Genomic DNA, 26,841 nt, shown 5'->3' on the forward strand with positions numbered 1-26,841 from the left:
TGAGTCCCCGGGCTCGACATCTAACCACCTCTCCTGAGCCTCCCCTTCTCCCCAATTCCCCGCAGCTTTGCCCCTCAGTGACCAAGACCTCTAGCTATGTAGGTGCCCAGGCCTGGGGCACGTCCCGGAGAGGACTCGGGCAGACCATGCGCAAAGAACCGCTCCCTTCAGCCGGCTGCTCCAAGCAGCGCTGACAGCCTGGGGGGCTGAGGGGAGCTGGGCTTGGGCGGGGCTGGGCTGGGGCGAAGGAGAGCCCAGCCCGGGAGGCGGTGGGAGGAGGGATGCGCCTGGTCCGCTAACATTCCCGAGCGCAGGGCAAAACGACCCCCGGAGGAATTCGGATCCAGGGTAAGCCCCCAGCACTCGTGGGCCAGCGGCCGCCTCCCACCTTCCCTCCACCCCCAGCCTCCCGCGGCGCCTTCAGCTCCCTCTCCCGCGTCTCAGCCACTGCCTCCTCCTCGTTTTCCTCCTCTCTCCGGCCCGGGGGCCCGACCCCGCCGAGATGCTCTTCCACAGCTTGTCGGGCCCCGAAGTGCACGGGGTCATCGACGAAATGGACCGCAGGGCCAAGAGCGAAGCGCCAGCCATCAGCTCAGCCATAGACCGGGGCGAGACGGAGACGGTAGGCGCACGGGTTGGGAAGGAGGGAAAGGGCTGTATGCGGAGGGGAACGAGGGGAAGACAAGACGGGGAGAGGGGAGGCTGTGGGACAGAGGTGGAAGACTGTATCACCCCAAATGCTGATTCCAGTTGTTCTGCAATCCTCCCCCCCGCCCCTTGCCGCGGACTGCCAACAGGAGAAGGCAGATCAACCACCTCATACCCGTGTTTGCTTTGAGGGATCCGGGAGGAAAGGGCTTGGGGGGATGGCGCAGAAGGGAGAAGGCTTTGACTAGGAGTTACGATTTCGGGGTTGGGGTGAGTGTGTGGAGAGACGCGGAGTTGGCGATTCCCACACCTCCTCTTCTGGGTGCTCTTCGAAGTTTTGGGGAAAGTGAGCTGTGTACTTTCCGGAGCGCCCTTCGCTGGGCCCGGGGTTCAGAAGCCTAGGCTGGGGCGGCAAGAAGCCGAGCCCTCAGCAACACTCCCTCAACCCAGGGCGGAGGGCTTTCTGTTGGGCTGCGGCTCCCCCCTAGGAAAGAGGTGGAAAACGAGAAAGAAGGACACGAGAGAGAGAAACGCCTAGCATTTCTCCTGATGTGGGAGAGCCAGGGGCCCAATTGGGCCCAGGACAAGGACTACCTGCCTCCTCTGGGAGGCTTGGGGTGAAAGGGCGGGGAATACCCGCCCTCTCCCCCACCTTGGAGTCCCCCGAATTTGGTTTGTGCTCCGCACTCAGCCCTCCTTTAGTTCTCGTCCTGGGGCAGCCCGAGGGGCCTTGGTCCTTGCGGCAGCCAGGACCCGGGTTTCGGAGGAAAGAAATAGCCGGCACAATCCGCCGTCAGTTGATATTCTCCGCTCGGCTCCAGGCTCCGAGCTCAGGGCTCCCGGCTCCGGGCTCCGGACTCCGGGCTGTAGGAGCTTCCCTGGCTCCTTGCCTTTTTTTTTTTTTTCCAGCCCCGCTTCCTTTAGCCTCCAGCCACTGCGTGGAATCGGAGGGGCAAAACCTGGCTTACTATTCCCGCAAAGGATTGATTACTTCGGGCGCGAGGGCTTCGTTGTCTGTCTTTCGGCGCCTTCTATCCCAGTCTCGGGGGTCTTGGGTCTGGGAGGGTGTGTGTCTGCCAGGGGTGTGTGTGGGGGAGACAAGCGCCGGGCGGTTGCCACCCTTCTTTCTCCAGCCCTGGAGGGGGGAGCCCCAAAGTTGGGCGGCAGCGTTTGTAAAGGGCACCGGCCCCTCTCCTTGGGACCCCAGATGCGGATGGGGTTCTGGGCTGGCCCAGACCGCGGGATCCCAGGGTTTCCGACAGGCCGGCAGGCCCCTTCTCAGTCCCCAGAGCAGGCCAGGCCCAGCGTCCGACTCGGGCGTGACCTTTGGGGAGAGAAAAATAACCTGACCCAGCTTTTGCAATTTCTCTGCGGAGCTGTGCCTGGATCCGGGGCAAGGCGGCCTTCCTTTCCCAATGCTCATTCTTATTAGACAAAATAAATTAAGGACTCCATGGGGTAGGGCTGGAGCTGTGGGCCGAGGGAGCGGGGGCATTTTGAAGTCTGTCTATTCCTCCTCGCTAGAACTTGGTGCCTCTGGGGACTGGAAGGCACCAAGTGGTCTTCTACTGGGCGGAGAGGGCTCTGGGGAAGTAGTTGCGAGTAGTGGACTTTGTTGGTCATGGAGCCGCTGCCGTTGGGGTGACAGTCCCCTTGGCCGGCCTCTTGTGAAAGCCGGACCTTTCTGTGGTGGAACAGGATCTGGTCTGGTAATGTGTGTGTAGGGATGGGTGGGTGGGGAGGAAGGTCCCAGGAAGGTGCTGTCTCAGCTGTAGGGCCTAGGGGTTTGTGGTTCGCTTGCAGTAGGAGAAAGGGGGCCAGGCTATATTTCTCCAGGTCCTGGTTTGAATGCAAACGCCTGACTCACATTGGCGATATTAGCCTGACTCCTCTCTATCCCCGGACTTCCAAAGCCGTGCGGGACTCGCTGTATTTTATTTCTCTCTCTCTTTTTAAATCCAGGGCTGGGGAGAAAGAAGGGAAGAGGAGAAAAAACCGCCCCTAAAACAGTTTAAGAAAATCAGTCTGGAAACCATGATGTTTCGGGGAACACAAACTCTTTAAATACCACCTTTAAAGTCACTCGTGTGACCCAGGGGAGAAAACATTTTATGCAAGGGGTGCTTCATTCCCTCCACTGCTTCCTCCCTTACCGCCCCCCCCCCGCCCGCCATCCTCCCGTGTAGGGCGAGTTAAAGACCCCAGCCCCAAAGCCATTCTGGAGAAAGGGAGGGGGAGGGCAAGCGAGAGAGGGAGGGAGGAAAAGAGAAAGGGAGGGAGAGGGCGATTCTGAGAAAGGGGGGTGAGGGGGAGGAAGGAGAGGGCGAGAGCTAGCGAAGGCGATTGGGAGGGAGAGATCTGGAGTGAGAGGGGAGGAGAGAGACCCAGAGACTGGGACCAGGGCCGAAGAGGAGGCAGAGGTCGCGAGCAAGGCGCCGCTTTGGGGCGTCTGGTTTCACGCCGGCTACGAGGTGGGGGTTGGGGTCCTTTTCACCAGCGCCGGGGTAAAAGTTTCTCTTTCTTTAGGCCCATCGGCCTTACTAAATTGTAGGGTACCTTCCCTCCTTTGGGGGAGACTGGAAGAAGAGGGCAGCGTTTGGAGCCGGAGCGGTGGTAGGTTGTAGTGAGGAGGCGTGCTCTGGCCTGGGGAGAAAGGATCCGGGTAGCCGCCTTCAGGTGACACCGACCCTGGCTTGGGCTAACTGTGCCCTCTTTTCCCCACAGACCATGCCGTCCATCAGCAGTGACCGGGCCGCGCTCTGCGCGGGCTGCGGAGGTAAGATCTCCGACCGCTACTACCTACTGGCAGTGGACAAACAGTGGCACATGCGTTGCTTGAAGTGCTGCGAGTGTAAACTCAACCTGGAGTCGGAGCTCACCTGCTTCAGCAAGGACGGCAGCATTTACTGCAAAGAAGACTATTACAGGTACGGGAGCCGGCGCCCCATCCCAAGCCGAGCGCGGTGAACTCAGCTCGGCCTAAGCTGCCCTGGGGGAGCGGATGTGGGGGATGTTTCTCTCCTGAAACGAAAAGGGCGGGGGTGGGGATGGGGATGGACTCCTTAAAGGATGGACAAAGGCAGAGTCCCTCCCTTCCTTGCCCCACTTGGAAGTTTAAGTGAAACTAAAAAGAAGCGTCTCCCTTGGCCTCCATTCCCTTCTCCCTTTAGTCTCAGGAGGCTCAGAAGTAGGCATCCTCCCCTCCCCTCCCCTCCCCCGCCATATTTGGACTTAGTGTTGGAGGAGACAGGAGATCCTTGGGAAAAGGTTTCTAGAGATTTCTGGATCGATCAGAGTGATTGGGAGCTGCCGGGTGTGGACAGGATGGAAAATAAATTTTGAAGGAAAAATCTCTCTCTTTCTCTCCCTCTCTCCTCCTCTTCCTCCTCTCTTTTTTTTCTCCTTTCACTTTTCCCTCTCGTTTGCTGTTTAGGGTTTTCCATTTTATTTTTAATCATCTTTCTCCTTTTACTTTTTCTTATATTCTTTCAATCTTTCTCCTTTCTCTGGCTTTCTCAAATTCCCTCTTGTTTCAGGGGTCTGTGTTGCTCACTGGCAGTGGCGTGGGAGTGCTGGGGGAGGGTGGGGGAAGGGGAAGGGCATGTGACAAGTCCCTTGGTCCCCGGTGTTGACAACTTTGAGGAGGGCAGGAGTGGGAGCTAACTGGGGGCTCTCTTGGGTCTTGCACAAGCACTAGGAGAAACAGGGAGCTTTCTGGTGAAGGCAGGTAAAGGTGGGGGTCTTAGGTGTCAGAAGGAGAGAGACTGGGGAATCCTAGGACACTTGCCCCAGGGTAGGGAAAGACTCTTGAAACCCAGTACCTTGCAGACTTCAAGGCCTACTCGTCCTATTAGTCTACTAGATAATAGTAAAGAATCTGACATTGGGTGGAACGCTGGGGGGGGGGGGGGGGAGCCCGAAGGGTTTGATCAGACAGATAAGGAGTAGAGGGAGCCACATTCCCCAAATAGTTTTCCTTCTCTCCTTACCCCAGGCGGTTCTCTGTGCAACGCTGTGCCCGTTGTCACCTGGGCATCTCAGCATCAGAGATGGTGATGCGCGCCCGGGACCTGGTTTACCATCTCAACTGCTTCACCTGCACCACGTGCAATAAGATGCTGACCACTGGCGACCACTTTGGAATGAAGGATAGCCTGGTCTACTGCCGGCTGCACTTCGAGGCGCTGCTGCAGGGTGACTACCAGGCCCACTTCAACCACGCCGATGTGGCGGCGGCGGCAGCAGCGGCAGCGGCAGCTGCAGCCAAGGGCTCGGGTTTGGGCGCCGGCGGGGCCAACACCTTGGGCCTCCCTTACTACAACGGCGTGGGTACAGTGCAGAAGGGGAGGCCGCGGAAACGGAAGAGCCCAGGGCCTGGGGCGGACCTGGCCGCCTACAATGCAGGTAAGAAGCGAATTTCTCCGGCCTACCTAGCCCCCTAGAGCTCTGACTTCCTCGGGCGAGGCTCAGAGCGTGGAAGTGGGGGACAATTGCTACTGGGAGGACTAGGACTCTGTGACTGTGTCTGCTGGTGGGCCTGTCCAGATGGTCCGTGACTGCAGTTCCCTAAACCACTTCTGCCACCTATTTCCACCTTGCTCTGCCTTGTTCCCTTATCTACCTTAACCCCCCGGGATTAAATGGGATGCGTCGATTTCTTGACCTCCTTACCCTCACTGCCCTTGCGTTTCTGTCCTTCGAGACTTGGGTAGGTGGGTGGGTAGGGGCGCAGCACCTCATAGCTATGGGAACTTGTGAATTGGTCTCTGGAAGTTTTGGCTTTTGGTCTCTTCCCCCACCCCCATCCCCTACCCTCCACCCCCATCATCTGGAAGGAGGGAGTTTGGAAAGCGAGGTCATCTGGTTAAGGAGAAAACAGGAGGGGGGACTTTTCATGATTAGTAGGTAGAAGGGGAGAAAAGAAGGGTAGCTGGAACTGAAATCTGGAAGGCAGGCAGAGCTTGTAAATTAGCACTTCCGAGGGCCGGGCTGTGAATTCCCTTTGGTAGCTCGCCTAGGAGGAGGGCACGTTAGCCCAGGCTGCAAGGGCCGGCCCTGGCGAGAGAAGCCAGGTCTGGGAGCTTCAGAGGCCCGGGGAGTTCAGGGGAGCAGGTGCGGGAAGCTGGAGGGGAGGGAGCAGAAAAATGTGTCTAGAGCTGAAGGATGAAGGCCAGAGATGGTAAATTCTCACTTTCGAGGACCAGGAATCCTCTCTGGGGGATCTTGCAAGACCACGTAGTGTGCTGGCTGGCTGCGGATGCCTGAGCCCCGGCAGGAGCAGCCGGGGCAGGGAGTTGCAGGGTCTCTAAGAGCCTGGCGCGGAGCAGGGGAGCAGGTGCCCGGGCTGGGGGTTAAGGGAGGGAGAAGTATAGCTGGAGCTGAAACCTGGAAAACCGAAATGTGAAGCTCGAGTTTCTGAGGGCCAAGAACTGATTTTGATTGTTCGCCTTTGCGGGGGTGGGGCTGGGGAAGGGAGCGGCAGAGCGGTTGCGGCCCAAGACAGGCTGGGGAAGCGCGACTTTGGAGCTGCAGGAGCCAGTGGCAAGCTGAGCGCTGAGGCCGGGAGCAGGTGCCCGGGGCGGAGCGGGGAGTGGGGAGAGGCCCAGGCTGGGGACTCAGACCTGGAGCCAAGCGGACCTTGAGGCAAGGCCTGGTTACTGTAAGGCCCGGGCGGGACAGGGCCGAGTCTGGAGGGAAGCTGAGAGCCGACTTGCTGAGGCCCTAACAAGATAGATGACAGGGAGGGGGTTCCGGCCTATGCCAATGTGGGGCGCGAGGCGGGGGAGGGGGAAGGCAACGAAAGACTGTGAGGAATAGTGGACCAGAGACTGGCAAGTGGGGGGGGGCGGCGGCGGCGGCGGCGGCTTTAAACGTAAGAAATTTGACCTTCCCGCTGACCTGCTGTTGGTGAAGGCGGAAGGGATCACTTTGCGGGATTTGGCGAAAAGGGGGGATCAGAAGGCGCAAAGTCAGGGATGTGGGGAGGGAACCATCCTGTTTCCCATTCTCGACTTCGGCTGGTTTCACCAGGTGCCCCTTGGCTCAGGCTACGAGTCTTTCCGCCCCCCTCCCCTTGTCCTGGGAGCACCCCCCGCCCCCAGCCGTCCTCGCCCGCTCTCCGCGGTACCTGAGAAACCAATGTGCTGGGAGCACTGAACACTTTTCTCCTAAAGCTACGAAGATATAACCCAGTACTAAGTAGGAACATATTCCCCGAAATGTAGGACCAGGGAAGCGATGGGACTGGCCTGATTCTGTACCGCTGGCTCCGGGAACGAACTGCGGGGGTGTTGGAAATGGAGAGAGATGGGAAAGGTGGATCATCAACAGTTTAAATAACTACAACCCCCATTTTTCTAACCCTTTAAGTTTCTTAAAGCACGTCCTTCCCAATACCACGCTGTGACAGGAAATGCAAGGTCTCATTGTCCCCATTTTTGCTCATCAGAAAACAGGTCCAGGGAATGGAAATGACTTGCCCAAAGTCACACAGCTAACAAAAATTGTGACTCGAACCCAGGTTTTCTGGGTGTACTATTCTTTCTGCTTTACGCGCCTCCCCAGCGGAGAGTCCCTGAGGTCTCGGTTTAGTTTTCCTGCTTTCAGAAGGTACTTCCTTCTCCTCTCTTCCCTAATTTTTGCAGGGCTCGGCCTTTCATTCTACTCCACTCCCACCCCCACCTCCGCCTGCTACCTTCCTTTAGATGGCAGATGTTGAGGTTCTGAGAACTAGTAAATTAAACCGTCGACATCTGCCTGAGGTATGGACAGGCCGGGAAAGCTTTACGATCCCCCTGGCTTCCTAAATAGATAGAGTTTATTTGTAATTATTTTTTATTTCGTTTTCGAGATAACCGGTTCCGGAAGGTTTTGGTCTTTCTCCCGTCAGTCTAATGTACAACTGCAAACAAAACTATCTTTTCAGCTATCTTTGGAGGGAGGGAGGTGGGGGGGGCGGGGGAATCGGTGTTAAGGCGGGTTTACTTCTATTAAAATGTGATGGAGCACATCTGTATAGATGATCTATGTTCAATCGAAGAAATGGGATGGAGAGAAATGGGTTGGAGAGTTGGTGGGTTGTTTTGTTTTGTTTTTAAAGGGGGGAGGAAGATGAATTTCACGTGCCTCTGTTTGAAACGTTAAACCCAGAATCGGAATCCGTGAATCTTGAATGCAAAGAACACGGATTTGGAAAACTGAAGGGGGGAGGGGTTGCTTTTTTTCGTTTGAGTATTATAGTTTTGACTTGGCTTCTTTCTCCCACTGAGCCCCGACTGAGTGTTTTTCCCTTCTCCGTGAGGATGAAACTGACGCTGCGTCCTGACTTTCTCAGATAAAACTAAAATCTGTGTATATTTATAAACAGTTCTAAGTGTGGACAGGTTGAGGTGGAAGTTAGGACTAGTTCCTGAGATCTCTATTCCCCACGGGTGGCGAGTGTGTATGTGATGATGGGATTTTTTTTTCCCCTTAAGGTAGGTGGGGGGAGGAGCAATTGCAGCCGCGTTGAGAATTAAATCGTTGAGTAAATGGGAGAGATTTTTCGCTTCTCCCCCCCCCCCCCCCCCGGGCTGGTATCTCTGTGAGGTAGAAGACTGGCTGGCGGGTTTGAGATGTGGATGAAGGCTGACAAGTGGAGAATAGCTTAGAAGGAAGCCAAGACTTCAAAAAGATCCATTCTCCCCCCCCCACCCCCCTCTCCCTCCTCCCCCTCCCTTCTTTCTCGTCTCTTTTTTTCCCCCTTAAAGAGTTTGCTGTCCCTGTTGTCGTTCATCCTCCTTCACTTGTTGAAAAGGAGTGAGATACTGGAGGATAGTTTTGAAATTTTGTTTTGTTATTGGGGGGGGGGGCGGCGAAGAGGTAGAAGAGGGACTGCTGAATTGATGTCTGAACATGGGGCCATTTTTCAGTGTTTCCCAGGAAAGCGGCATCTCTGCAGGTCGGCCCTCGTCTTCCTCGATTCAGAAGATTTTTCTTTTTTCGTTTTACTTTCTGTCCCCTTTTAGAACCTGCATGGTGTAGTGGAAAGACAGCAGAGCTTGGGGTCAGGAGTCTGGGGTTGGAATTGGGGCTCTAACATTTCCTTTCTGTGTGACCTTGGACAAGAAAATCTCAGTTTTCTTATCTATGAAAAACGGGACACTACTTCCTTACCTCACGGGAATGTTCTGAGGAAAGTACTCTGTACCTTACGATGTGATAGAAATGTGAGATTAGTATTATGTCTATTCCTATTGGCATGAAAAAACTAAAATATACCCAGAAAAGGAATGGGGAGAGATGTGGCCGTCCGATTAACAAGGACTCTGAGTAGTCAATGTCTCCCCTCACTCCTAGCAGCAGCCAAAAGCTCACTCCCGTGGTGAAGAGACTTTAGAAAGGCAAGTGATGCTGGGAGCCTGGTTTGGAGCAGGGGGCCCTAGCCAGGGAAGGAATGCATTCTGAGAAGCCCAAATGTATGGGTTTGCCTGGATGATGACACAAGGTCACTCAACCCAGCAGGGGTCTCATAATGTAGTGGAAAGGGCTGAATTTAGAAAATTGGGATGAGTTGAAATCCTAAAGTTGACACTTACCAGATGTATGATTTGTGGGCTAGTCACTTCTCTCTGAGCCTCGGTTTCCTCATTTGTGAAATGGGAAGGCAGGCTCTACCCATTTTCAGGAAAGTATTTTGTAAACTTTATAGAAATGGGAGTCCTCAATCCCTACAGGAGCAAATCTAGGCTGAGATGATGGTCTGTCTGAAGCTAGAGTGATAAATGTATATGTATGTATGTGTATATTTATGTGTGTGTGTGTGTGTGTGTGTGTGTGTGTGTGTATATATATATATAGTCCTTGGCCTGTAGTCTAGTTTGTGTGTGTGTGTGTTGCGGGGGGGAAGGTCTCCCTAGCTATCTGAATCTATCCTTGGAAAACCAGGCTGAATGATTCCAATGGTCTGATGACCTAAGTTTAAATTTGGTCTCTGCTATTTTCTACCTGTGTAATTCTGAGCAAGTCTCTTCCCCTCTTTGGTTCTCTGTTTCCCCCTCTGTAAAATGGGGTTGGACTAGGATGATCTCTAAAGTTCCTTTTCAGCTTAACATTTTATGATCCTATAGGATCTAGCAAGAGCAGGGTCAGGTTTGTCAAGGGCACAGGAGTCCCACTTACCCCTCCGAGTTTGCACAGAAATTCATTAGAAACTCCTCTTTTCTATTTACCCCCACTGTTCTGATAGTCTGGGTAAAGCATGAAAAAGGGCAGGACCCTTGTGGTCCAGCTCCTCAGAAATCTCTCCAGCTCTCCCCCCTCCCTTTTTCTGGGCCCCAGCGCGGGCCGGGGCGGGGGAGGGGGGCCTGCCTGCGCTCTGGGAGGTGGTGGTGGTGGGGGTTGAGGGGAGGGTTATGGACTGAGCGATTTTGGCCAGATCCTGGGGGAGGCCAGGAAGAAAAGAGGGAAGGCTAGGGGGGTGGGGTTGGTGCTGCTAGTAACCAGAAGGAGAGCCACGCCCGGTCCCTTGGGGAGCTCTGAGCCCAGCGCAGCATGGGGTTGGCCTGGCCGAGCCGGGCGCTCCAAGGCAGCTCGGGAGCAGCTTGGCGGGCAGACTTTGGGGCCGGGCAAACAGCTCTGGCCGGAAGGCGGTGACTTATTCCTTCCACCCCCCCCCCCTTTTTTTTTGCCTGGCGGCGTAATTACTGATTTGATTCCAATCCATTATTTAGACAATTGAACCTACAATCTCGTCTTTAGTAAAATGAGGCGAAGTCAGATTTGATTACAGGTTCAGTCCCGGCGACAAGAGCTGGAAACCCGATGGGTTAATAACAGATCACGAGTAAATTATTCATGATTTTACGAGCTCTTTAGCTCTATTGAATTGGCCTAATTGAGAGGGAAAAAGAAAGCCAAAGCCCTCCCCACCCTCTCCCCTTTACCCACGCTTCCCCCACCCCATCTCCCCCTTCCCCGACCTCCCTCCCAGCCCAATGTCCCCTTTCCTGAACTAATCCCTCAACTCCCCCTTCCCCTCCTCATTCCATCACTTCCCCCACCTCCCAGCTTCTCTCCCTGCCCCATTCTCTCTTTACCCTGACCTCCTCTCATTCTACTTCCCCTTAACCCTCTCTCTCCCTCATACTCTCCTTCCCGAGACTTCAGTCCAGGCTTCCAACTTCAACCTCTATCGGATCTCATGTTTTCCCCCATCTCCCTGCTTCTTCTCACTCTCTTGATCCCTGACCCAGCTCCTCTTAACCAAAATCTCCCTATCTCCCTATTTTCCTAGTTCCTTTCCTGTTTTCCCCTGGCTTTTTCCCCAGCATAAGCCAGGCCTCAGTCAGGCTATCCAGAGAAGCTTCTCTTGTGCCCAATATGCTAATAGATCTGTTCCACTTTAAAGGTTAGGTAGGTAGTGCTACCACTATTATGCCCATTTTGCAGATAAGAAAGCTAAGTCTTAAAGAGGCTAAATGATTTTCCAAAGGCCACATATCAGAGCCAGACCCCTTCTGTTAAACTACTGCCTCCTTAACCTTTTCTGGTCTTCCTGAATATAGAAATGAAGAGACAGTTTATCTATTGTTCACTTTCTTATGCCTCCTTACTGTCTTGCCCCTATTGCTATTTCTTTCTGTTCTGTCCATTCTCCCAGTTCCAACCCTTGAGGGGGCTTTGCTTTTCAGGCCCCTCCTACCTCTTTCTTATTCCACTCTGCCCTTCTCTTCCTCAAAGGAGTTTCTTTCCCTTTGGACTACCCGACCTTCTCTCCACCCCACCCCCCTTCTTCAGGCCTACCTCAGGAAGGATCCCAAGGGCACACTGGGCCAGCATAGGCCCCCAGCAGAGCTCATTAACAGAAGTCCGGGAGGGAGTGAAGGAGGGGGCACTGTCCTGGGAAGGACTGAGAGAAATCCCTTGAGAACGTGCCTGAGGGAGCAGCTGTGGATGGTTCAGTGTTTTCCCTCCTCCCCATTCCCTCCTTTCAAGCCAACCTGGGACTAAGGATAGGCAAAGAGACACATGGAGAGGCTCTTTAAACATGACTTTTCAAAATGTGTGTCCTTTTTATGCCAAAAAAAAAAAACCCTGACCTCTAAGGCCTCTGCATACTTATTTGATGACAAATAAAATAGCATATGTTATGAGAGACAGAGCCATATATTGGGAAGCACACCACTATGTTTTGGACCTGGGTTCAAATCCTGTCTCTTTGTGAACTAAGGGCATTCATTTCATATCTCTGGGCTTCAGTTTCTTCATCTATGGAATGGGACCATTGGTTGGACTGGATGGTTTCTAAGGTTCAATGACCACAAAATGTCCAAGGGAATGAGACCTGGTTTAGAGTATTATATATGGTATATACTAATTTGTGGCAATGAGCAAGTCCCTTCAGCTTCCTAAACATCAAATTCCTCAACTGCAAAATGAGGATAACAAATTCTGCACTATCCCTATAACAGAAGAAGGGAGAAATGGTAAATACAGTGCTAGAACTGGAGTCAAGGAGATCCTAGTTCAAATCTCACCTCTGACACTCACTAGTAGAGGGACCTTAGGCATGTCCCTTAACCTCTATGGACCTCAGAGACACACTCTAAGATTCTAAGTTGTAGATCGGTTGGGATCTGAGTTGATTGAGAGAACTCCAACACCAATAAAAACCAGGGTCCCTTTTTAATCAATATAGCCTACCTACCTGCCTCATAGGAGAGAAGCATTTTGTAAATCTTGGAATGCTGTAGAAATGGGAATGATTGTAGAGAAGCCTCCTGGTCAGAAGCATGTGTGAGCACAATTTTCAAGCATCAGGTCGATAGAGTTTTCAACTTTTTGTCTGAGGTCCACAAATGACATGTCCCGGTTCTGCCCTCAAGGGACAGCCTTCACCTTTGCCCCCAGTCCACCCCTCCTCTGAGGATGCTTGTTTACTTGTAAGACTTCAACTCAAACTCCAAAATACATTCCGGGGCATTGTAATTCTAGACAAGTTATTGAATCTCCTTGAGCCTCAGTATCATTATCTTTAAAGACTGGAGCACCTCAGGAGACTGTTGAGAGGATCAGATGAGATAATATGTGAAAGCACTTTGCAAACTCGAATGTTCTATGTAGGTACAAACCATTATTCTTATCATTATGAGTTGCTTCCTTTTCTTCATTTCCCCCCCTTTCCTATCACCTGGGACTGGCACTGAGGTCAGTGAGAATAAACGTTATATGTTCCTGAGTTCACCCCTTTTCTCAGGCACCTTGGAGGTAACTGGCAGATTTGGGGTTGAACTTAGGGTAGGGGAGCTGGGCCAGAGTCCCAGTTCTGACACTTACTGGCTAAGCAATTCACTTTTTGTTCAGAGCTTCAGTTTTCTCATCAGTAAGATGGGAATTATAGTGCCTGTACTCTCTACCTCATAAGACCGTCGTGAAGAAAGGGCTCTAGCTTTGTAAGCCTTAAAACACTATAGGAATGGGAGCTATTATTTCTCTGAAACCACATTTAAGGACTATCCTTTGACTCCTTGTTAAATGGCAGGAACTTGTTTTAAAGGACTAAGCTCCTCCTCCCCTTCCATCCCTCAAATTGCACCCCTGTGTTCTCCCCCCTTCTTTGGCTCTAGTCCCAGGACTGATCCTAAGGGTTCTCCCAGGTGGTCTATACCCTGAGGAATCTTGGAAGAGGGAGACCCTGCTCAGTGGGTTATTGGGGGGGCGGTATAGAAAGAGCCTGTTCTGTGGGCTCTTGGTGGTGGGGCAAGGCCCTTCTTGGAGGATTATTGGCAAAGGGAAGGACCCTGTTCTGTCGGTCCTTGGGGCAGGGGGTGCAGAGGACATCCTACTTTGTGGTCCCATAGTGGGTGGCAGCTGTGACCTGAGTCCCCTGCCAAGCTGTGACCTGGCCTCTTATGGAAGGAACTTCTCACTGACTGTGAAAGGATTACTCCCTACCCCATTTGGGTGTAATAACTAAGCTTTGTGGAAACCCCTGAATCCAGTCTCTAGCTGGAAAGTGTCTAGGGAATAGGGCACCTCTCTGCTCCTCGCTGAGGAGTGTCTGTGAGCCCGGGTCATTGTCTGGACATCGTGGAGATAGTGAAGGAGGTAGATCTATTAGCTATAGAGAAGTTGGTTCTCCTAAGGCTAGGGAAGTTTATCCTTTCCTGTTGTGGCTGGTTCCTTTGAAAGGGTCCTGTATCTGGAAACAGAAACAGAAGATTGGGGTTCAAATCTTGGCTCTGACGAGTTCCAGCTGCATGACCTTAGGCTAATCATTCCTTCTCATGGGGCCTTAGTTTCTTCACTTATAAAATGAGAATACTGGATTCAATGATTGACAAGTTCCCTTCCAGTTCTAAAATTCTTAAAAGGAGTAGTACTGCAGGCAGCTCTGCCTAGGCCCCACTGAGCACAGAGAAGGAAACTTTATAATGTACATGATTTTTAAAATAAATTCACATATTTATGTATAAAAGTTATTCTGAACTTAACAATAATCAATTAAACAAAACAAAATGAGAGTAATAAGACCATCAACTCCAAATTATTTATAATTTATTTTTTAAAATGCATATTAATCTTGACAAAAAGAATTTATACACCTTGTTCATTTCCATATTCTTTTCCTGTTTCCTTTTTATTCTGTGTATTTTTGTTACTGCTGTTGCTATCATTTTATGTAATTGTCACATATGTATGTTTCAGATTCTCCATTCTTTACTATGATGCATGTACTTTGAATGCCAGAAATTCAATCTCTGAGTCATAGGGATTTATTTTTATGATCAGTCAGATGTCCTATATTATCCCAAAGCTTCAGATAGACCACAAACATAGGAACACAATTTTGAAACTACCTGAAGTTCACAAATGCTGATGTAGTAGCAGGAGAACACAATTTAGAATCCAAGGGCTTGTGTTCAAATCCCTGTTCTGCTGCTTTCTATCGATGTGATTTGGGGCCAGTCACCTCCTCTCTGTGGTCCTCTGCTTCCTCATCTATAAAAGGAAGGGGTTGGTTTTTACGCCTTTTGAATCAGCACTAAATCCTTTGATCCAAGGAGCTATGACTGTGAGACCCAGAGGGGCTACTATAGTTTTCCTGTACATTTGTTTAAGGGCTGGAAGGAGCAGTGTCAGACTGAAGCTGACTGACAATAGCCTGACTTCTCAGGACCTGGATTCTACTCCATTTGGATGGGGAAAGCAGAGTCTAGTAGGCTTTGTTGACCTAGAAATTGGGCAGGGACTGTTGCAGATTGAGACTGGGAGGAACCCCCTGGCTCCCTGGACCTTGAAGATGCAGGCTTCCTCTAGGGAAATGTCTTCTGCCCTAAACTGAGGGCACGATAAGCCTCCTCCTCACTCCACCCTTCACCTCTGAACCTTTCTCCCCTCTAGCACTGAGCTGCAACGAAAATGACGGGGACCATCTGGACAGGGACCAGCAGTACCCCAGCAGCCAGAAGACTAAGCGAATGCGGACCTCCTTCAAACATCACCAGCTGAGGACGATGAAGTCCTATTTTGCTATTAACCATAACCCCGACGCCAAGGACTTGAAACAGCTAGCACAGAAGACGGGTCTCACCAAGAGAGTTCTCCAGGTAAGGGGTGGGAGAAATAATGGGAGGCAGGAGCGTGGCTACCTCAGATTACACAGTTACACAATATGATATACAAAACGCAACCCACAGTAAGTAGTCCGCGGGATATATCACACCCAACACATAGCAGTACACACAGCACAGAACAGACAATACACCCACAGTGCGCACTCACACACCCAAACTCGTGGGCCTCTGGAGTTTTCCCTGAGATCTCTCATACGTTGGAGCTTGCTCTAATGTTAAAGACTAGCTTTATGGAAGTCCAGGGAGAAATCTTCCCGATATGTGAAAAATCAGATAAACACAAAAGGAAACTCCGAGAAATCCTGGTCCTGCTCCTTTTGGATCACTTTCTCTAGTATCCTATCCCTCTCTCCCCTGAGCCCCTTTTTTTGCTCCGTCTTCCTCCTTTCTGCCTGTCTGTCTCAGTTTCTCTTTCACCTTGGTGTCTCTGCCATTGGGGTCATTTTGTCCCTTTCTCTGTTTCTCCCCCCCCCCCCCCCCACTCCTTCTTACGACCATAGGAGTTTGGAAGTGGAAGGATCTTTAAAGACAACTTCGTCTAATTATGGAATTGTATGGACAGGAGAAACTAGGCCCGGAGAGTAATTCTTCCTGTTTCTCTTCACTTATGCTATACTCTTCTGTTGTCAATCTCTTCTCGACCCTTTCCTTCTGTCTTTCCGTCTGGACTTCGAGGTCCCTCTCAGCTCTGAAGAATATAAGAATCCTCTCTTCCGTTTGTTTCTCACTTTAATTCAATCCAAAAAGCATTTTATGTGCCTACAACATGCAGGGCATACATACCGTTTGTCTATATTTGCCCTCCTCCTCCCCACCGGTTCTCTGCTCCTTCCCCTCGGTTTTTATCTCTTCAGTCCCCTTCTGTCTTTACCAGAGGCTCAGATCCCCTCCTTCCACGCCCCACCTCCACCCCATCTCGGCACTCCGGCCTTTTCTAGGTCTCTGCTCCTCCCTTTCCCTCGGCCTCTGTCGTTGTCTGTATCTTTATCTGTGTTTTGTGTCTTGGGGGTCTCTTTCTCTTTCTCAATATCTCTCTCTTTCTCTTTCCTCCGTGTAACTATCAGGGTTGAGTTTCCTCTAATGTTGATGACTGTAATTATTCATTTAATTAAGCCTTTTCCCTTCCTTCCTACCCTTTTAGTCTCCCACCCTGCCTTGGTGATGGGTAGGCTTTACAGAGAAAGGCAAAAGTGAGTTGAGCCTACTGACTTCTTCGCTAGGTTAAGACACTAAGGAAGTTCAGAGACTTCTCTGAATATTTATCCGAAAAAACGAAATAGAAACTTGCATTTGTTTTGTCAATCAGGGGCAGACAGAACATATTTGCCTCCGTGGTGCAAATGAATAATAAATGACTTTCAAAGATTAAAGTGCGTTAATTTCTAATGCGCAGCTTTGTAATTTCCGACTGAGGGTGAGGAGCGATTGCTGAGATACGTTCTTAGGGAACCGGTTGGCTATGGGTACCCCTAAGACGGTTCTTTGCGAAAAGGCTTCCTTGTAGCCAGCAGCGAGAGATCCGGGCTCTTGGTCCGGCGCTGGACTTCTCTGTAGTTCTAGGGGAGCTGCGGTCCCCTGGGGCGGGAGAGAAAGAGGCGAAAGCCTCAGAGCCCGGGAGAAGAGAGTTTGGGGTCTCTAGAGTCTGGAGCTGGGAATAATGGGAGGGAATGGTCTAGGAAAGTTTTCCAATTATTCTTTCACACGATGGTAGTGGAAAGAGCATGGGATCTGCACCCTGAAGTTCTAAATTCGGCTCTGCTCCTTAAAGAGCTGGGAGACCTTGGGCAATCCAACAAACATTCATTAAATACCTACTAAGTGTAAGGTACTTCCCTTCTCTGGACCCCATTTTTCTCATTTGTAAAATGGAGGATTGGAGGATTGGAGTAGGTGGTCTGGATTCTCTGAGTGTTGAAGTTGGGGGGGAGATGGAGGCTGGGGACTGAAAGAACGGAGTCACACTAAAAAAGTTTTTCAATTATTACAAGATTGAGAACTATTTTAAGGGGAGAAGAGAGATACCCCCTTCTTTCCACTGGCTCCCCAGAGATGACTTTATGACGTCAGCTGAGCGAACGCCGCGAAAGCCAATCCCAAGCTGATGCGCCTCTTTGCCCCTACGAGAACCTGTTTCTGTCTCCCTTTTCTGCCTTTGTCTGGGCTCGAGACCACCAGCGCTTGACCCATTTTAAAAAATCAGCTCTCTGCCTGAGCCCTTACCTCACCTCTTCCTCCGCTCCCCTATGTCCTCCGGGAAGTAGGGGTGTTTCATAGAAAGAAAAGGGGGAGAGAAGGGCAAGCGAGAGAGAAAACAGAGATGGGAACTCGCAGGAGTTGCCCAGGAGACTAGAACAACCGAGTTCAGCTCGGGACAGGATTGTTTAGGATTTTGTTCAAGTTTTCTTCTAGTTCTTTTATTACCCAAGCTTAGAAAATGCAGCCCTTGTATCCCATTTCCGTGTCCCTATCCCTTATTTTCAGAATGGGGAAGGGAATTTGGGAGAGGTGGAGAGTATTTGCTTCACTGATGGTCCACCCTGGAACAGCCCATGGACACTCACCATCCCTATCACAAGCAGGCGCCCTCAAGTATCCCAAGGAAGTGGGAAGGATCAATGAAGGGTATTCTAGAGCTTTCAGAATCATTGGGCATCTGTCGTTTCCCATGAAGCCCGGGCTTTAAAAGTAGAATCAGAAAAGGAGGTCGTGTCATCATAGCTCTGCCCCTTACCTTTTTGGATAAATCACTTCTCTCTGAGTCTCGGTTTCCTCATTTGCAAAATGAAGGGAGATAGACTATATCTAACATTTCTTTCAGCTCTAACTGTATTTATTCTATGCTCTAGCGTTCTAAATTGTAGACCCATTCTAAATAGATACTTCCCAGATCTAACATTCTATGTTCCCACATTTCTTCCAGCGTCAACAGCGTGCATTCTAAATTCTAATATTCCCTCAGCTAGAGTCCCTTCCTTCCACTTCTAACCATCTATGAACCAGGATCTTTCTGCCACTCAGAGCTTGACCAATGAGCTGCTGTTCACAGTAGGTTCAAAATCTATGTGTGGTGTTGACCTGATGATGAGTTGGTGTCTCCCACTTTGGAGTCTTAAAAGAAAGACCAGGAGAGTTGGGATCCGTTCATCTCTTCTCTCTCCTTATCTATTCTGGAGAACCAGAATGGGGATTTGCTGTGTTGCCTGTTGGGACATGGAGTGAATTTATTCTATTGAAGCCTGTTAGCAAAAGTAGGACTAAAAGATGGAAGTTTCAAGGAATTGGATTTCAACCCAAAATAAGGAAGATCTTCTAAAAGTTAAATCTGGCTACCTCATGAAACAGTGTTTTGTTTTTTTTTTCAGGTGTTCAAACAGATGTTAGATAACCACTTGTCAAGAGATGTTCAAGGGGACTCATGCTTTATTTAAGGGTCCCCTTCTGGCTCTAGATCTTGTGATTCTGTGAGCTGCTACTTAGGGCTCAGCTATACCATCATCTTCAAGGATATTTGGCTATGAAGAAGTAGAATCAATGAAATCCCAAGATGTCCAAACTCTCTTTTGACTCTGCCTTCTTCCTTAGCCAGCCTCCCTGAGATGGGAGAAAAGTACAAATTTGCGCTCTTTTTTTCTGACCCTTCTTGACCAATGATGGAAGTAACATTGAGCAGGGAGGTAAAGGAAGAGATCCCAGAGCATTTGGCAATTAGATTCCAGTTGCTCCATTCGACCCTGAGTTATTAAAGAAGGTAATGGTAGAGGGTGGTGAAATCCCCAAAGCGAGCAAATGTATCACCAGAATTTTCAGGTGCTGTTCTCTCTCCCCTACAAAGGGCAAACCAGACAAATTCCTTCTTCATAGACTCCACTTCTGTCTGGAGCATTCTATCTAAATTCATTATGCCAATAACCCTCCTTGCCCCTTCTCATAGAATTCAAGGACTATGGAGTTATTGAAGATTCTTCCTTAGAATCTTAGAATATTAGAACAAGAAGAGCCTTATAGTATAGGATGTAACACAGTGTTAGAATAGTTATCCTGAAAGAGCTCTTAGGGCATAGACTGTTAAGAGTTTGTAGGAATGTTACCTTAGGAAGGGACCTTTGAACATGGAATATCTTAGAGATTAATGTAGACTGTTAGGACACTGAAATATAACATGGAGTGTTAGGGCTAGGAGGGACCTGAGAGGTTATTTAATTCAGTTTGATCATTTTACAGCTGAGGAAACTGAAGCCAGGAATAAAGAGGTGACTTACTTGCTGAAGGTAAACCACAAGTTAGTGGAAGAACCAGATGCCTCCTGACTGTGCACTCCCGTGTTCTTTCTACTATGATGTTCCCTCTCCCTTCCTGGACAGATTGGAGCTGTGTCCACCAGCTCCATCCATACACACAGTCTTGGGTATCTCTTTCAGGGATGTCTGCTTCCCCTGCAAAAGGGATATTTTGTTGCTATTCAGTTGTTTCAGTAATGTCTGACCCTTTGGACCCCATTTGGGTTTTTCTTGGCAAAGATGTTGGAGTGGTTTGCCATTTCCTTCCCTAGCTCATTTTACAGATGAGGAAGCTGAGGCAAACAATGTTAAGTGACTTGCCCAAGGTCACACAGATAGTAAGTTTCTGAGGCCAGATTTGAACTCAGAAAGATGAATCTTTCTGACTCCAGGTCTGGCACTCTATCCATTTCAACATCTAGCTGCCCCAAAGAGAGTTTTACTCCTCCCTTTTAACCCTTCACAGGACAGAGAACAGATTCTAGGGAGCAGAGAGTAAAGTTGATGTGGAGGTAGATACATGGGTGATTGTGCACTAATTTATGGACAGAAACTCAGATTTCAGGATCATGCTTATTTGTTAAAGAGGCAGCATGGCAAGGTGGAGAGAGAACTGATCTCAGAGTCAGAAAGACCTCAGACATATACTTGGTTGTATGACCCTAGGCAAGTCACTTAATCCCATAGCATTGTAGGCAATTTTTTAAGACTATAAGTTGCAGAAAAGATTCCAACCCATATTGGTGTAGGGAATAATATCTTCTTCTAAGATATCATAGGTCTTGTTCCCATCCTTTGTTATTTGCTTATTATGTTTTCTAGGTGGTTATATATTAGCACCCTTCTTTTGACCAGCTAAAATGGGGTAGGTGCGGGATTTAGCCTCTTAGGTCATGGTCTAATTACAGAAAGCAGTATCCCAGAGTGGCATATAACTATATCTGAAAAGCTCTTGGAAAAGAAGGACTCTCCAGCAATTTTGCATAATAATAGCAAAAATAATGGTAACATTACTAGTTCACATTTCCCTAGTACTCTACAGTTTACATATCACTTTTCTCATAATCTCAAGGGCAAGGTAGTCTAAGGATTATCATCCCCATTTAATAGATGAGGAAACTGAGGTTCTGTGAGGGGATATAAATTGGGTATGCTTAAAGAACTAATAAGGGGCATAAATAAGGAGAGACCATTTCCTAGTCCACAGGAATATCTTAAGAGCTGCTAGCCACGACTACCTCGATCTCTGGGAGATCTTTACTTTGCTGCACTCCATCACCTCTGATGCTGGTTTATTTCCTAGCCTGAGTTAGCATCCACAGTGGCAGATTCTTTAATAATTCCTGGTAATCACCATTATTATTATTTTTAAATAAAATGGCATTTTCTCTTTTCTCCTGAAGGAAGCATGGTTCATTTCCCATTCCAGATCAGGACAGGTAGTCACAGTAGGTGTAAGTGGACAAATAGCTGCTGACCAGTTGTGGATTCTAGAGGCTTAAGCTTTGCCTCTGTCATTCCATCACCTGGGGGCAGTTGATTGAACTCTCTGGGCTTCTATCACCTCAGCTGCAAAATGGGACAAGTGAACCATTGATCCACCTCATGGAGGTCCACCTTGCTAGGGTGGAAAGAATACTAGACTGAGAGTCTGGAGGCCCAAACAGGGTCTAACCCAGTTCAACAGCTTGACCATAAGCAGGTGATTTCTCCTCTTTGTGTTTCAATTTCTTCACTTCATTTTGGAGGCAACATTAGATCATCTCTAAGATTAAATAATCTACCGAGCATTGGATACATGCCACAGATGAACATGACAGCAAGAAGGAACCATCGCCCCTAATGATCCGCTTGTATCCCACAATCCTGTTTAGGCTGGTTTAACTGGAAAAGCTTGATCGTTGCTCAAAGGTATTGTAGCTGCTTAGGCAGAGTGGTAATAGTAATTGTATAGGAATCCGAAGTCCAAATTGGGACAAATAGAGGCTGTACTCCCCCCTGCCTCCTTCCAAATATAACTTGTTTGAAATTGGAGTATGGCCAATGATTAGTATTTTTTTTATTTATATGATAAATTTAAAAGCATTTTATATTTTTTCTTTCTAGGAAATCTTATTGTGGGGGTTGTGGCCTATATTTGTGGAAGGCCTATATTTGAGCCAGTATAATATCTGGGGAGAAGGTTGTGAAAAGACAATTCACAAGTATGTGGAGTTAAAGGCAGCTAGGTGGTGCAGTGAATGGAGAGCCAGTCCTAGACTCAAGAGGACCCCAGTTCCAATCCAGCCTCAGACATTTACTAGCTGTATGACCTTGGGCAAGTCACTTAACCCTTCACTTACACCTCAAAAAAAGTGTGAAGCTAATGAAGACAACCAGTGGCAGTTGTTAGAAAACCTGGAGTTCAAAGCCAAAGGACCTTAGGGAAAATAATTTTTTTAGACCATACAGTGTTAACACTGTAAGAAATTTTGAACATAGAATATTAGGGATGGAAGGGACCTTGGAGATCATCTACTCTAACTCCGCCTTTTTACAGATGGGGCAACTGAGCCCAGAGAGGCAAAATTCTTGCCCCAGGTAATCCAGTAATTTATTGGTGGAACTGGGACTAGAAGCCAAGTATCCTTACTTTTCATTGTAGTACTTTCTTTTTCAACACTCACTCTCATCAAAAGCCATTGATTTCATGATTTCTGCATGACAGAAATGTAAAAAAAAAATGTTGACATCATTGATATGCTCACTTCCCTAAAGTCTGGGGTGGGCCCTCTGGGGCAGGCAGGTTAAAGTTTGCATATTTTTATTTGCAAGGCCCTGGAATACACAAGGAGCATCCTTTGAGTATCATCAACCTGAAAGGAGCAGTTTCCTTGTGTGTTTCTGTAAGGAAACAACCTGTCCGGATGGTAGGGTTGGAGGTCCAGTCAGGGAGCACCATGGGGACGTAAGAAATCACAAGTGGTGCTGGACTATGGGACCATCATTAGATTAAAAGCAAAGGAAAACTGAATGGAACTGAGGCTCAGCTGGGTGTGCTGGCTCCTTCCATTAGACAGATAGAGCTTCAGAGTCAAAAGACTTGAACTCCAATCTTGCTGTCTATTCTTAGTAACTACATGATCCTAGGCAAGTCACTTAATGCCTTTGTCCTTCAGCTTCTTCATCTGTAAAATGGGAATAGTCATACTTTCCCTTCTTACCTCACAGGATATCTGTAAGGAGAATGCTTTGTATGTCTTAAAATACTCTAGAAATGTGAGTTGTCTTCATTGCTGCTGTGAAGTCATCAACTTCAGCATCATTGTATGATCACCACTACCACCGCCATCATCATTCATGCCTTGGTTCAGCCCTTGGACATATATATGTGGGAAGGTGGACAGAAGGAGAGAGTGCTTTTTTAATAGAACCCCCCCCCCCCAAGTCTCTCTTTTTACTGCCCCCAGATGTGATCAGATAGGATTTACAAACTGAATCAAAATTAAGGCACAATGAATATCACCTACTAAATGGCTTCTTTTGGAAAGGCAACCTTCATATCAAGGGCTTGGGGAACAATAGGGGTCCTATAAACAAAGATTCACAGGAGCTGGAAAGGAGAGACAAGGGGAAACATTGAATTTCTCTCAATGTCCCTATCACAAAGGTAAAAAAAAATAATGGCCAGCATGGATGGAAATGGGAAAATAGACACTGACATCCTTTCAGAAAGTTCTTGCTTTTCCCCTCTTTGAGGGGTGGGAAGAGTGGTTAAGTGGTAATGGGAGAAGCACCCCAAGGTCAGTAGAAACTTAAAAGTCATCTAGACCAGTGATCCCTAACCTTTCTGGAGTTTTCACATTCCAACATAATTTATTTTCACTAATTTTCCCCAGAGTATTATGTGTGTGTGCATATAAATATTTGTTTATATGTGTATAATGTTTATGTTTGTCTTTAAACATTTGTTTGTATGTATAGATGTGCATGTACACACATACCTGATCTGTATAACCACACACAGGAATATGCAAACATGTTCTGTGTGCACATGCAAGTAGAAGTACATGTGCAGACATAGTGGACTATCCACATGTACACATATAAATATACAATTAATATATATCCTCATGCAATACACGTACAATCTATGTGCTTCTGTATGCACTATATAGATATATATGCACATGTATATGAGTAGAGGTACCCATGGATTTGTGTATATGGATAGATATACATACATGGCTATATATAGATATGCATGTACAATACACATATTGTGCATATGTAGGCAGATAAATATGAATGTGAATGTACATATGTATATAGGTGTCTATGCAGTATATGCTAGGTATGTGGCAATGCATTTGCATGTGTATTTATGTGTATACACATAAAAGGTAAATTCAAGCAATATTTTTTTAGAGTATTTTAAGCATGCTGTGCCCTTACCCAAAGATAACTAGAGAGACATGGTGGGGGCATCTCAGATCCAGGGCCCTTGTTCTGCCGAATTCTGTGCAGATACATATTCTGTTTTATTCAGTTCCTCACGATACTGTTCCTCCAATTGCAAGATTTCTCGGGCCTGAATTAGTCAGATAATTGCCTCAACTCACCCCTTCCCTTGGATATTTGGGCCGAATCTACACAGGTGGGCCTGAAGAGCAGCCCTGGGCCAAAATCAGCTGGACAGAATTGGGTACAAGCCAGAAGGTTGCTCTTATTCAATGCAGCTGACAGAGGCTTTAAAAAAATGATCCCATGGGAAGCTGGTCGATTGGGTTTCTTTCTTTTTTTCTACCTTTCTCTTCTCCTCTCATTTCTCTTTTTCTTTTCTTTCTCTTTTGCTCTTTCTCATTATCTCTTTTATGCTCCTTTCTTCTTCACTTTTTCTTTCTTTCTCTCTTTCTCTTTCCTTCTTTCTCTCCTTTCTCTCTCTCTTTCTCTCTTTCTCTCTCTCTTTCCTTCTTTCTCTCTCTCTCTCTTTCTTTCTTTCTTTCTTTCTTTCTTTCTTTCTTTCTTTCTTTCTTTCTTTCTTTCTTTCTTTCTTTCTTTCTTCCTTTCTTCCTTCCTTTCTTTCTTTTTTCTTTCTTTCTTTCTTTCTTCCTTCCTTTCTTTCTTCCTTCCTTTCTTTCTTTCCTTATTTCCTTTCTTCCTTCCTTTCTTTCTTTCCTTATTTCCTTCCTTCCTTCCTTCCTTCCTTCCTTCCTTCCTTCCTTCCTTCCTTCCTTCCTTCCTTCCTTCCTTCCTTCCTTCCTTCCTTCTTTCTTTCTTTCTTTCTTTCTTTCTTTCTTTCCTTCCTCGTTGCAGGCTTGTAAACTCTGGCTGTTCTGTCTAATTGTTTCAGGTCTGGTTTCAGAATGCCAGAGCTAAATTCAGGCGGAACCTTCTACGCCAGGAGAATACAGGGGTGGACAAGACCTCAGACTCCACACTACAGACGGGGACCCCATCGGGCCCAGCCTCAGAGATTTCCAACGCATCCATGAGCCCCTCCAGCACTCCCACCACCCTCACGGACTTGACTAATCCCACAATGCCAACTGTGACGTCTGTCTTAACTTCCGTGCCTGGGAGCCTGGAGGGCCATGAGTCCAGGAGTCCTACACAGACAACTCTTACAAACCTTTTCTGATGACGCTTTCCCAATAATTTCTTTAAAAAAGAAATTATCCTTTAGTTGAATTCCAAGTGTATTTTAAATAGAGGCTTTGAGCAACTAACTAACCACATTTTAGGATCTCGCCTGGAAACAGAGGGGGAAAAATGAGTGTTCTGGTAACTACAGAGTGTGGACTGAAAATTAACTTGGAAGATCTATCCGCAACACAACATTTGTGTAACTGTACAGTTTTGTGGACTGACTGAGCAAGGAAAACAAGAATTAATTTAAGTTGGCTAGAGCTTCTTGTATTTCAAAGACTGCCACGTGCCTTATATACTGTTTTATCTACATACTGGATTTCCCATGTCCATTTTCTCTCTTGCCTCCTTTTCTCTCTGTATATTTATGACCAGAGCAAAAATGTTTAAAAAAAAGTTTGTTACTTTGAATAGTTCTACAAACAAACAAAACACACACACACACACACACACACACACACACACACACACACACGCACACACACACAACACCCCTTCATTGGTTCTGTTGTTGTTTTAGAATTTTAAGGTGGACGTCTGTTCGAATATCAGAATTTGTAAAATCTAACCAGTAATAAAACCACTTATCGAAACTACTGGGTAACTGGCTGCAGTTCAGTCTAGCAAAGATTTCTTGGGACTAATACCTCCAGCTAAACTGGAAAGTCAGACAGATGGCCTGCAGCCATTCCCTCCAGGGGCTCCACGGCTTGTATTTCCCAGCTCTTCCCTCTCAGCCTCTTAGGATGTCTGGGATCCATGTAGAGATGGGAAGATTCTCTGCCTGCTGGAGAGCCTGTTTGAAAAAGGACAAGGTATTTTCACTGCCCCAGAATGAAAACATCCAGACAGGAAACACGAAATGGAAAGAGGAATGAGATAGGAGTTAGGAGGCCTGAATTCTAATTCCTCCACTCTGCTACTAACAGGCACTGGGACCTTTGGAAAGTTACTTCCATTCTCTGTAAAATAAAGGGGTTGAACACATAATCTCAATGTTTTAGCCTTCTGTGTCCTCAGGACTTTTTGCTAGCTCTGACCTTGTGTTGTAAAGTCCCTCTCAGTTCTAACATTCTGTGTCCTTAGGATCATTTCTACCCTAGCATTTTCTGTTCTAACACTTTACATTCTAAGGTCCCTTCCAGTTGCAACAACATTCTATGGCTCTTTAAAGTGTTTTAGGTTCAAAAATATTCAGGGAAATGCCTGCTAAACATTCAACAGAAGGGACGATGTAGTCATTAGGAGCTTCAGGTAATTTTAGATAGGGGGAGGCAGTTGTGGCAGAAGAAAGACGGAGAAGCACCCAGTCCTGGAACACAACCTAGCCACTCTCTTGAAAAATGAGAAGCAGATAGGAGACCAGCTTGGAAGGGAAAAGTAAGAGATGGGCAGAGCCAAGTTTAGTAGGGTGGAAAATATCAAAAGGAATGAGATGCCAGGAATAATAATAATTTACATTTCTATAGCATTAACTCAAGGCAGTTTTGCCTAGTGGCTAGGCAGGTAGCCCTGACGACGGGAAGACCCGGGTTTCAGTCCCACCCATACTTGATGTGTGTGACTCTGGGCAAGTTACTTAACCTCCTAGTGCTCTAGGCAACTAAGACTAAATTACAGAGGAGGTGCCAGCCTTCATGGGCAGAGGGAATTTGCTCACTAAGGAGTTCCCT

General features: G+C 47.9%; 1 protein-coding gene across 1 annotated transcript; it reads left to right on the forward strand.

Moving 5' to 3' along the window:
- The first annotated feature begins 409 nt into the window (after window positions 1-409).
- On the forward strand, window positions 410-25,534 carry LHX2 (LIM homeobox 2). The gene is made up of 5 exons (XM_036751078.1): window positions 410-622; window positions 3,373-3,575; window positions 4,643-5,052; window positions 15,031-15,236; window positions 24,873-25,534. Exons 1-5 carry the CDS (start codon window positions 503-505, stop codon window positions 25,158-25,160), a joined length of 1,227 nt encoding a protein of 408 aa, XP_036606973.1. The 5' UTR covers window positions 410-502; the 3' UTR covers window positions 25,161-25,534.
- Window positions 25,535-26,841: the final 1,307 nt, after the last annotated feature.

This window comes from Trichosurus vulpecula, chromosome 3 (assembly GCF_011100635.1).
Source record: "Trichosurus vulpecula isolate mTriVul1 chromosome 3, mTriVul1.pri, whole genome shotgun sequence".
NCBI classification, from domain to species: Eukaryota; Metazoa; Chordata; class Mammalia; order Diprotodontia; family Phalangeridae; genus Trichosurus; species Trichosurus vulpecula.